Raw genomic sequence first — 13,062 nt, forward strand, 5'->3', positions numbered from 1 at the left:
CCAAACCACTCCTTCATAAAGGCCAGCATTTGTCCACTTAGCACAAAGCCACATTTCATTCCCCACATGCATGTAAACCAAGCTCCTGCTGTACATCGTTCTATTATAGAGGTTGGAATGTGTTTGGGTGCATATACTGTCCTAATACGTTTGAATCAGTTCATTCAAGAAGAACGTTTTACATCTGTCGAATTACGTTTTATGATCTGGTACACGAGGAATAAATGTCAGAAGTTATGCTTCAATTTCATTCATAATTATGACGTCTAGAAATTCATTTGAAATAGATACCGGACCATCGAGCTTCGTCTTCTTTTAATCCAATTCCTGGTCTATTTATCCATTATCGCGAGCAATCTGGACAGAGCATTAGGATAACTCACATTGTGTAATTTCATTTTTCCAATCACTCAACACACGTACATAGTCTGTATTAACTGATTTTATTACAGAAACAGAACGAAATAGAAATGCCAAGCATATTTAGCATTATGATAAAATCAGTAAAAAACTAACAAAAGTGATTCCACATTGAAAACGGAGCATGAGGAATAACAACCCAACCGTATCCTGAAATGACAGGAAAAAGAGAAAGGACTCCCATTGCCTTGATTTAATGAATTAATGTAATAAGTGGTGAATTGATTTTGAAAATATAATAGCATAACTTATTGAAAACAGACACATGTATTCACGGTTATTACAAGCCACGTGCTATGTAAATTGAAAATCCAGGGTGTGTACGCGAAGCAAGTTGGTGTAATTGTGTTTTATGTCTCAATTTAAATATAAACAATGGCAGTCTCCATAACACAGCTGTTTCGGTCGCACAAACGTCTGAAGGATTTAAGCTATGAATTTTGTTTGTTAACAACAATAACTGTCTAAACAAATCACATACTAAAATACTATTATGATGGCTAACGATAGGGTATTGTATTAATTTTTTGAATTTTAGGACAGGTCGTAGCCTGGTCACGTGACCGCGAAAGAACACCTGGATACGATTCATAGGGTTGATACTTGAACACCTCTGTCTTTACATGTCAAAATCTTTCGAATTAAGTTGTTTTCATAGTATTAATATACTAAGCGACATATCTGACAGACACGGTCTCTGAAGCAAGAACGATGCGTTAGTAAAAGGTCTCAGTATAGGACCACGATATATTTGCATTCTGATTTTATCACATTCATTTCCATATAAGGCCCGACCATTTGGTTTCCGTGGGTTTCGGACGTGGGATTTTATGCCAAAAGATCTAAATTGTCTCACAAATTCTAAAAATATTATGCATCAGGTTGCTGAAAAAAAAATGAATGTTTACGAGATGTTTTTATTTCATTTATCAGACTTATGGTATCAATTTAAAACAATACTTGTATTTGAAGCTGTATATCCAATTTTCTCCTAGTCCAGAATAGCAAATCGACAGCCCCTTTCTATGGGGTTTGGTTGTAGTAGATGGCCATTGTTCAGTAACCGTTTAAACACAATGTCAAGATTCTCAAAGCTCAACCGACAACGTTTTGCTGTCGATGGCTTCCTTCACCTTTTTTTCATTGATATGACTTTCGCTTTCCTTCACTCGTTCATCAAAAGAATTAGCTGCTCACAATCAATACATAATGCTATAGATTGTTATATGCATTGTCTTTCTAACTCATTAATGTTTTCATTTTCTATGCATGGCAAAATTCAGTGAAGGTAATATGTATGCAAATAAAGCAAATCAGAGTGGTAAAAGTATAAACATCTACATGGAAATGTAAGTTTCTTATATACATAATTTCACAGCCTTGGGTTATATACAATAGTCATGGTTGTATTAACAAAGTCACAATAGTTCAGTCAAGATAACAAACGATATTATTCGCTTTTTGAAAGACGAGTCAACTGCGTTACTTCCACAGTAGCGGCAGTATTGTCAGATCTATACAAGGTTGATGACGTCATGATGACGTAGTTCGTGAAGTCCGTAAAGCACATGATGACGTCATGATCACGTAGAACCTGATTTGACCATAACGAAGTGATTGATGGCACTATACCAATAATGATGTCTATGGCGAGGCCTTCTGGTTCTAAGCACACTTAGATCTGAATATCTCACACATACGCTGGTCATTTCATATGTCATTCAGGATTCAAATAGTCTGTCGAGGTGTTCATCTTGCTTCGTTCCAGACACATATCCGTCTGTGTGTAGGTTGTATGGCGAAAGCACAAGGCATATGCAGACATGGTTACGTGAATCATTGCAGTCCGCTGTACATCACCTGGGTATCTCGAACTTCGAGAATTCGATATATCATTAAGACCTTTATCTTATGGCCCAGCATGATCTTTACAATCCGCTTGTCTCGAACATCGTATAACTCGATCGATGTCCAATGATGTCCATGAGTTAAATAGCTTTTTAGTGCCGATGATGGTGAATCACCTGTGTGTGGAGTCTATATGATACCAAACCTCTCCAGGTGTTTCCTTATAATCAAAGAACGACAGCCCTCGAGGACCTTTGTGATGTTTTGTGTGTCGACGGCACATGTGTAGTAATATTGGCACGTATGGAACTGGTGCCAGTCTGGATCTTGGTCTTGAAGACACTGACGCAACCTCAGGTCCCCCGTCACGATTCTCTACAATGAAGATAATGAATTAAGAGAATGTGAAAATACAAAACAACTAAACATCTATCATTAACTATTACGAGACATAATTCTACTCATTTAGAGTGAAAACTCTTTCATCAGAATCTTATTGGCATTATATATTTTGGTAAAAATAGTTCCTTTTTTCTGACATATGGATAAGCGGAACATTTTTTCTGGTACCAGAACACAACGAGAACACAACATCAGAATGCGTCCTGAAGATAAAATAATTAAAACGCAATTGATGTGAGGCAATTTCATTACTTAAATAACCATTAGCCTCTGTTAAATGTTTTATCCATTTATTTTCATTTGTTTCTTGATCTCCGACGGGGACAGTGTGGGTACTTTTGTAAAAATATTATTTCTTCAAAAATTATCACACAAGGAAAGAAATCTACTAAAACAACCCTAGATGTAAATTTGTGATGACACATATTCGCGATAACTGATGAACATATCCTTCCCAGAAGGTAGCACCATTCAGTATTGTAACAATAAACCTAGCATTTTATTATTCTCCGTCCTAAAACGTTTCCTTCGTGATTAAGCTGTTGATGATACCCAGCCAAGATTGATTTCATTTGTTCACGATATGTAAGGAATATCGATTTCCTTTTGTAGCGTCTCTTACACGTATTTTTTATGCACGCAGGCAGGTAGAGCAACCGTTATAACGGGTTTGATGTACGTGATGGTATATCTTCATCTTCACAGGATACCTTCTTGTCCTCGCATGACCAACAAGATCAGAACTGTGCATGAGCAAACATAAGAAGATTGGTAGATATGACCAATGCTTAATAAAGCAGAAACATCCGTTGTATTTGATCAGTATCCACGTGCATTACCAACACGCGACGACATCAGGCATATGCTGGTCCACGTGATAACTTATTTCCCTGATCCATTTATCGAATGAATTCTGGCTACACTTGCGACAATCACCAGTAATTAAGGGCAAGGTATAAATCCTTCTGGGAACCATGGACGCAGAGGTACCGTAAATCCCCATGGTCCCTAATTAGGATACCTTACCTTTCTTACCGGTGCTCTATAGTCACATTTTTATAGTTTTCCATTATTATAATTTTCTGTGACTAGTTTTGAACCAACTATTGCTGGTTATTATACAGTTCTTCGGCCACAGTTCTAAGGTAAAGTTATAGAACGTTCTCCAGTCACAATATGGCTGACATATTGGCCATGTGACTTTAACTTTGAAGTTTGCACATAAATCGTGAAGTCCAAAGTTTAGGGGGTAATGCTTGTCAGGGGAAATTATTTTTTCGGTGGAGGTGGGGTGCGCTCGGGGGATCCATCCCTACTCATGTATCGCCTGACGGCTTGAAGACATTAAATATAGTCCCAACAAGGGAGATAACTATGCCAGTATTCTCAAAGCTTGGGGGGGCACTTGGCAGTCTCGGGCGGGCTCTACGCTAATGGCGTAAGACGTTTCCAGACGAAGGTTTATCCCCCAAAGTTTTGCCATTTGATGAAATCCCTTATCTTTTGTCGGTACTAATGGTGTATAGCTGTATAATAGACATCAACTTACCATGAAAATGTTGCGGATGTACACAGCTGCTTTGATGGTGCCAGGGTCGACGTCAGTTCGAGACGTTTTTTTGTTCCGTTTTTTCGGTACTTCGTCATTGCCTGGGAAAGAGTTGATGAAGTCCAGTCTCTCATTGGCTGAAAAAATAGATGTATATATATTAAGCATAGCTAGACATCATAGTTTGATCTGTAAACGCGACATTGCCAAAGGATCTATTTGACAAAAATGACAAAAATAGTACATAGGTATTTCACAGATGAATAATGACAATATAGAATAAAACGTAAAGCAGAATTAAACGGCTGTTATTTTTCGATTGAGATCTAATAATGAGTGAATAAGGTTTTACGCCGCTTTTAAAGTATTCGAGTATTGTCAGAAATGTACCTCACATAATATGCGCATCTGATATTTTCATCACTGAAAAGCTATTATTATTTTTACAGATAAGATTCAAAACATACATCAACAAACAGCATCTAACATTTCAACTTACGCGTTGGTTCGAATTTTTCATAGTCAGGAAAAACATGTGGATATTTTCTTGTGAGTTCAAGGGGCGTGTGGTTACGGGATACTTTTTCCGCCAAAATATCGATTTTGTTCAAAAATAGGAGACAAGAAACGTGCCTCAGAAACCTGAAACATAGATGCACATGGTTGTTACTTACAGAATCTGGAAAATGTACAACTATATACTATATAAGTAAAATAGGTTCATCTTAAGTAGATTCCGGATAACATGTAAGAAATGACTTTTAGGCACTTTCATTTCAACGTTTTCACCTCTAGAATACCCCACCTCCCCGCTCTTGGTAGATATTTATATTAATCAACTAACTGCAATATGCAATATTTATCTATAAATGAATAAATTTCTATCATGTCTGATAATTACATTTCAAGCAGTACCTGTTGTATAACAAATAGATCGTTTGGAACTTTGCTTGTTATAAAAGTCACCAGACTCGATTATTTACAGGCAGCCGTCATATACTCGTAGTTGGGACATTTTTTTATTTTTATTTTTTGTATTATTATAGGATATTTATATAGCGCACATATCCACGCACTAGTGCATGCTCAAGGCGCTGGTATTTTTTCCCTCGATCATTGGATGTCAATATCAACTGCACATGGTATTAGCAATCTCAACTGCCTGGGAATATACAACTCTTGCTGCCACTAGGCGCACCGAGTTATTGTGGCTTTCTCATCCTAACGAGGTACCCATTCACAGCTGGGTGGACTGGGACACATATGGGATCGGCGTCAGACAACGAATGGACAACCATAGTTCCAGTTCTTACTCACCTGTTGTTCCAGACCTGTTCAAAGATCTCCAGTGCCTCGAGCAACCTATTCTTCTCAGGGTCTTCCCTCAACGTAAGGTCAAAACTGCTAACGTCAGCAACAAAGACGTTGGCAACGACACTGTCGAACATCTGAATCCACTTCTTCCTCTCTCCTCGCTGTCCCCCAACATCGTAAACACTGTAACATGTAGGGTACGGTGTTGCTAAGGTTTCATGTCCAACAAAATAAACTTAAATAATTCTTTCAATTCACTTTTATAAAATTTCAATAAGCTTTACAGACGTGTGACATCGGTCAAGCTGGATACGCACACCCTTTCGAACAATCACTATTTGACAGTGATAAATAAAGACATGCTCATTAAATGGTCGGGATCGTACAGTCGACTCTGCTTCTAACACACAAAAATCTGTGGAAAGGCTTTGTCGCTTTAATTCATCGATATAGTATGGAAACATTGCAAATGTTCCTTCTCTGATTATTATCAATAGTGTAAGGGCCATACCTGAACTGCACTTGTTGACCGGAATCGTTGACTGAAAAATCTATGTGTTGCACGCATGTTGTGATGACTCGACAACGGAGGATATCCTGGAACAGACAATAGGTGTGATGTTATGTAATGCTAAAGAAGGATTTAAACCAAATCTCACTCACTCACTCACTCACGTCCAGTCTGGTTCCCTGGGTCTGTTAGCGCAGGCGCAACAGACCCAGGGAACCAGGCTGACTCACGTCCAACTTCGATCGGAAATACCATGAGTAAAGGGACGCAATTCAAAGGGGCTACTCCGTTCCCAGTTAGTAATTGATACACCATAATACATTAGCTCACCTGGTCAGAAGGGAGGTAATCGGGGTTTCGGATTTCGTTGACTTTGTCCAAGAAGCTGAAATTATATATGAATAAATGTTGAACATCCTGCATAATTCTCAACATAAGTATTACATGTGTACCGTTATAAAAACAAAAATGCATATATCCTGGTTCTCTATAAAATACAGGTGTAAGAGTATACGATGAAAAATGAATATTAAGTCATAGACACATTGAAAATCATACATTAGCATGTCATCTCACTTCACTTACTATTTTGCACAGTCCAATAGCTGATATTCGTTACAACGACTGTAGCTTTCCTGGATACCCTTGTCCTTCCACAGAATTTCTGTATGTGTCAGGAAATCCTACAAAATATTAAAACATCATTAGTTTGCTTGGTGCCACCGGTGATCAAGCACGATGGGGTAGTCAGGCTCTGTAACTTGGCTGATGTCATTGTATCCCAATTTCGTAGTACGATGTTCATTATGTCAACCGCTGGCTTTTCCGGAAATTCAGTTATTTACTGGATACAACTGGATTGTTGCTCTTTGCGAGAAACAACAACAACAACATTCCCCAAATACTTCGAACACCACGAACTCTTTCTTCCCTTCATTAAAATATCGTAATCCACTCACGCTTGAAACCGGCCTGTCTGCGTCCTGTGCCTCCTCCAACAGGAGATCCACACTCTTCTGGTTTTCATCATCATGTAGAGATATGTCCAACTGCGGCATTGCCATTAATATTGCCTGCAACAAATACAATATTTTTTTTATTTCCAAATTGTTTTTTGTTGTCGATTAATCTATTTCATGTTATGGAATACTGAATAAATTTCCCAACCTTTGCAAGAAAAGAACACTTGATCTTTGTAAAAGTTAAAGTTAAACTAGACACAGTTAAACCAGGCGGTAAACCAAAAACCTCATTTTTGCCTTTGATTCACTTTCATCCCCGTACTGTATACAATGGCTAAAGCATTAATTTGCATAATTTGCAAGACTACCAAATTATATTTTCCAAAATATCAAAATGGCGTCCTCAGCACATTTTTGTGAATATCAGCCTGTTCACATCCCAATACAACTGAACACGTTGTCCGACAAAGGATTCATATTTTGTGTCAAAACCAATGCTCTATCGTCTTGGGACACGACTGGTTCTCGCGAACTTGGGGAAGCATGTGTCACGACAGACCAATGGTACATGAACACCACTCCTTGGGCTTCGTTTGTGTCACCAAATTTAAAAACACAGCTAATTTTGAATTAAAAAGCATCGAACTTCTAAGCTGTATTATTCAATGAGCAGGTTCTGTCAATATAATTAACATATATAATGAGTAAGAGGAACTATGTCCCTTGTTTATTCGTGAATAAAACATTATTTGTTATGGTACATACCAGAATGGAATCCCTGACGTTCCTCTTGATGTCAACAATTTTTGACATTCTCTCCCTAAAAGAAAGTACATCATTATTGCCATAATAAATTGAATAAAGCGAAGAAAATTGGGAGTAAACATGAATACAGCAGTAAACATATGACAGTATGCTTGGTTATATGGGGACATGTGTTTTGAGCAAGTATCTCCTAGTGTGAGGCAATGCTGTGCAACAACGTTTCAATTGTTGGGCGTTGTACAATAGGTGAAGCCCATTTCTGGTGTCCCTGATATTGCTCGAACATTGCTAAAAGCGGCGTCAAACCATACTCAATCACTCTCACTCACTCACTACTCATTGTTCCTGTCGATTCAGTAAGGGCCAGTGGAGTGCTATATTTAGACTTGTACTAGATTCAGACCGAAAGATCTGGAAAGTGCTACACATTGGTTTGTTGTTTATTGGTATCACATCTAGTTCTCTCACGGACTGATTCCCGGTTAACATTTTTGTTTCGACTTGAGAATCAACACGTACCACTCTGAAGACACAATGTAACAAGTGCTAACTTGTATAAGGTCTGATTATCATCATTATTTCATATCGTAATTCGTAAAACAGAAAAAAGTCATGATATATTCGGTAACGTACAATCATCTTTGCTCTTGGCAGAGGTTTCTAGTTTACGTGGAAGGATTTTGTCGCTTTTTATTATGAACCAAATTCCTTGTCACAGGAATTTGTGACATGACTCACCTGTTATCAAAACCGTTGATGTGTATTATTCGCATTTGCTTCGTGATTGTGCTTTTACCGGATTCGCCAGTACCTGGAAATATATTACTAAGTGGTAAAAACATATGACGAATCATTTCATAACATCAATGCGTAGAATATACCATTAAAAAATTAATACGACTCTTTGATGGAGACATGTAAAATATTCCAGCCATTTTACGCATGCAAAGTCAAAAGCATGATCGAACTTCAAAGAAGAATTCAATATGTCCTTGTAAACAGACTTTAGTTTACCGTAGCGTTAAATTGATGTCACGGTAATGGATACGAAGCTGTTTCGTATAGCCATTTGCTTCCTCAATGTCTTATGGATGAATGAAAGATGTAATGATAGGAATCATATAAATATATCTGAAATACAAACATTCTGTCGTGAATGATAAATAATGTGAGTTTGTGACTCATGGTTGTATGAGGACATTTGTCTGCGGTTTCTGAAGAGCATCATAAATCTATCAAGATGCAGTTAAATGGTCGTTGCTGTGATCATGTAAGGTGGGCGAGTTATTTATTAATCCAGAGTCAATTAATGGGCAACGTTTCTTGACTCTATACCCTGTGGATGTCGGGCAACCTGAAGTGTTTGCACAAGGCTAACGTCTCTGGAACCAGTTTAATGCAGTTCAGTGATTTATTATCACAGAACATTTGTTGAGATCATTCAGCCCGAGTGTGTGAGAGTGTATTTACAAAGCATTGTATAAGGAAGCTTTCATACAGTAAATCCCCGTCAATCTGACCCCGGTAACTCGGAACCCCAGCTTCTGGGTGTTCTTCATGTGTGTATACGGAACTTTTTCACCCATACAGACCTTTGCTAATCCGGCAAGGTCGGTAGGAAACCTCGAGTCCGGATAAGTGGGATCAAAGCAGTCGTACTGGCTATTCAATTTTGCATTCAACTATTTAAAGAATACGATTTTGCGATGAAGCCCCTTTACGTCGCCTTATGATGCACTTTCTGATAACAAGCATTATGAGATTCTGCGAACAGTTCCATAGTAAATACCAATAGATGTTTCAGGTTCAATATAAAACACAGAATGGATTCTGCGCTTTTAAAGAAAACTAGTTTGAACGGAAAACTGAAAGGGGAACCTTTTGCCTCAAGCCTCACAGAACTTCTTTACAGTATATATATAATTCTTGTGTGTCTGATGTGTTTCAAGGGATGTGTGATGAAGCTTACCTAGCATAAGAAGCTTTAATCGTTTCATTTCATCTTTATGATACTTTGACAACATCTTGGTCAGCTGTTTGTCGCGCAGACGCGCTTCTTTGTGTTCCTCGGCAGTGGAATGGAATGGACTTGTCTCTTCTACACAACCTCCAAAACACGCCATGACTTGATCACGCATATCTGTGCTGTAGCAGCTGATTGGATGAAGAAAAAATCGTTGAGAGTTGATTGGTCAGGGGTCAGTTTTTGCTGTGGCTTAACAAACAGTCCTCGGCTGTACGAATATACCAGTTAACAATATGTAAGTCCTTCACACTGAACCGTGAACACGGTTTCTACTGTGGTTGTAGCCTTCTCTGAAGACAAGTACCCTCAGGTAAAACAGGGAACTTCTGAAACATAAATGTAAGAATGTCTAATTGAACAAACAAACAGTACTAGATAATATTCTTTTTAAAACAAGATATTCCAATATTTGTTGAACAAAAGCACTGAAATCATTGCTGAGAATTGCTCTTAGTTATAACGTACAATACATTTCATTTATTTCAAGAATAAAACATTTTAAGATGAAGTGTAATTTTACCTCGACCCAGTCTAAGTTCTATGTCAAACGACCTATTTGCACTAAGGTATCAGTGAACCCCTGTAATCAGCAGGGGGAAAGATACCACGTTGTTATGAATAAGACGGGACAAAAATAGCGTCCCTGTCTACATGAATAGAACAAATTTAGAGGATGACCCTTGTAGAACTTGTTGACAATAGAACTGATGGGTCATTTTTACTTTCTATTATTGTTTATGTAGGTATTTATCGGCATCATTTTTAAACAATTTTAGTATTTACCACTTGCTAAAAATCACGTGATTCTCCTATCCCTCCATCCATCCACAATACATACATACACTAAACACACAGACACACGTACGCACGCACGAATGCACGCAAACATACATACATACACACACACATGCATACATATATACATACATACATACATACATACATACATACATACATACATTCATACATTCATACATACATACATACATATATACATACATACATACACATATATACAGACAGACAGACAGACATACAAACACACACACGCACGCACGCACACACACACATACATACATACATACATACATACATACATACATACATACATACATACATACATACATACATACATACATACATACATACATACATACATACATACGTACATACGTACATACGTACATGAAATTGTTCCACTTAACACATTACACCAAAGGTGCAGAGTAGGTTAATGCTTTCACTATGGACCCTTCAACCATAGTATTTCAAATTGAGAGCTAGGGCTGTCCAGCATAATGTACGTTTAAACGGACTGATCTTTCCTTACGAAATGTAACAAAGGTCAGAATTCAATTAATGCATGAAAACAAAAATGAAATTACACATGTATAATGAAAACAAAATATATTTGGATACCAGTATGCTCTACAAGTACAAATAACAAACCAATATTGTTAGGTGCTAAACACATATACTTGACGTTATTATAACTAGTTAGGCTAATTAATAAATTATGTAATGCTTTTATGAGAAAAGCGATTGTCAGCAAACGAACGTTTGTATAGGATACATCGGAGATGTTAAAAAAAGGAAATTAACTCTTAAGGCATAGATAAGGACAAATTTTATGGATGAACAACATCTTTATTCAGGTGTTGCGATGTTTCGATACAGATTCTTGACATGGATACAAGAATCTGTATCGAAACGTCGCACCACCTGAATAAAGAAGTTGTTCATCCCTAAAGTTTGTCCTTATCGGACTCTCCAACTTAAGAAAAATGCCACGCAAAGAAGTTCTTTGGTCATAGTGTGAAAACTACAGGCACAACTTACCTTGTACACACGGCCGCGATACAGTGTATTTTGAGTGAGATGAACAGTGCAGTGTACAGAAGCAGAGTCGCAGGAGGGACGACATCAAGGAGGTCTCTTCCTTCCCCTATCCTTTGTGTAATTTTAGACTTTAATCTCCTTGTTATCTCCTTACTGTGTGATAAGTGATAACAAAACTATATTTGGAACACTTAGGGTATAAAGGGCTTCTCACAAACAAAGATAACATATCAATGTCTGTATGAAAGTCGTTGGCATTAATGTGATTCATTAAATTATTCATTCCATTGCCTTGAGCTAGTCTTCCTTATTCTATAAATGTTCAGTTTGAGGCTATGACAATTTTGTTTTTGTTTGCCAGAAATATAACACTGTCAAATAAATCCTTTGTGTCTTCTTTGTTATTATCATTTTACTGATTACTTTTTGTTGTGGATTGTTGTTATTTCTAGACTGTGTGTTCGTATTTTAACAAGGTATTGTGTGTGTCTGTGAGTCTATGAGACTGTCTGTGTGTCTGCTGTCTGACTGTGTTTCAGAGCGAGTGAGTCATGCATACACGCAAACCAATTTCTAATTAATAGGTTATCGCAGGGAAGGTATAGACCCAGGAGTCAATGCAAACTTCATGATTGTGGAAAAGGATATATGACGCTCCCCTTTTTCTTACTTATCAACATCTTTCTTACGTAAACACTAACCTACCTGTCCTTATCTGAAGGAAAGTCATGAATATAAATTACATGACACTATCAATAAAACAGCCCTATTGTTGTTTCATAGGGGACTAACGTCATCAGATATCTCGAGACATGTTTATTAACAATGAACGTCTCAAATGACTTAACTATTTAACGCTGTAATTCAAGAGGGTCCATGCTTTCGTAACTACATAATTCATGTTTACACATGCGCCCAGTTGGACACAGTGCACAATGTACAAGGTACAATGTATTGTGTGATTGTAAAAGAACTAACTACTTTTTCATGTGTATGTTGCAGCGTGTCCAAACTGTTTTCTTTCTTTGCGGGAAGAGCGATGGTTCTAGTGAATGGCATATATTATATTGTCTGGTGGATTGCTTCATTGACTAGACAAAACTTGGTTGTTTACAAGACTGCACTGCGGCGGAAATAATACTTTTGTTTATTCAAGTTGTGTTCGTGTGGGTGCTTCCTGTAGCAGGAAATATAACTATGCTTGATGAAAGTTCAATAAAATTATTTATTCTGAAGTAATATAATGAATCTTTCGATTCATTATAAAGTTAGAAATTGCATGTTTTGCCCATGTTTGTTGGGCACATAACACTCACGAACGTGTATTTTTCAATGTGGTCATGACACAGTGATTGTTTAGCAATTCCTCAGCTTGGTGAAAATCAACGCTTACGCGACAGGGGTATGTTGTAAACAATTAGGTAAG

General features: G+C 37.5%; 1 protein-coding gene across 4 annotated transcripts in view; it reads right to left on the bottom strand.

The window, feature by feature from the left end:
* Window positions 1-424: 424 nt before the first annotated feature.
* LOC124273842 (guanine nucleotide-binding protein G(s) subunit alpha-like) overlaps window positions 425-13,062 on the bottom strand; it is a 41,192-nt gene continuing 28,554 nt past the window's right edge. For 2 of the 4 annotated variants that reach the window (XM_046709151.1, XM_046709152.1), the window contains 11 exons: window positions 9,741-10,123; window positions 8,510-8,582; window positions 7,772-7,826; window positions 7,004-7,117; window positions 6,630-6,727; window positions 6,375-6,429; window positions 6,045-6,130; window positions 5,537-5,716; window positions 4,719-4,861; window positions 4,220-4,356; window positions 425-2,643 (listed from right to left, as the gene is read on the bottom strand). In XM_046709151.1, the coding sequence (XP_046565107.1) occupies window positions 2,458-2,643; window positions 4,220-4,356; window positions 4,719-4,861; window positions 5,537-5,716; window positions 6,045-6,130; window positions 6,375-6,429; window positions 6,630-6,727; window positions 7,004-7,117; window positions 7,772-7,826; window positions 8,510-8,582; window positions 9,741-9,909 (1,296 nt within the window). In that variant the 5' untranslated portion in view covers window positions 9,910-10,123 and the 3' untranslated portion in view covers window positions 425-2,457. Of the gene's footprint in view, window positions 2,644-4,219; window positions 4,357-4,718; window positions 4,862-5,536; window positions 5,717-6,044; window positions 6,131-6,374; window positions 6,430-6,629; window positions 6,728-7,003; window positions 7,118-7,771; window positions 7,827-8,509; window positions 8,583-9,740; window positions 10,124-11,636; window positions 11,738-13,062 lie in introns of those variants that run through there. The other 2 variants (XR_006897754.1, XM_046709153.1) reach the window with 2 other exon arrangements.

Source organism: Haliotis rubra, unplaced genomic scaffold, assembly GCF_003918875.1.
Source record: "Haliotis rubra isolate DU_JTF1 unplaced genomic scaffold, ASM391887v1 Scf185, whole genome shotgun sequence".
In the NCBI taxonomy this organism is placed as follows: Eukaryota; Metazoa; Mollusca; class Gastropoda; order Lepetellida; family Haliotidae; genus Haliotis; species Haliotis rubra.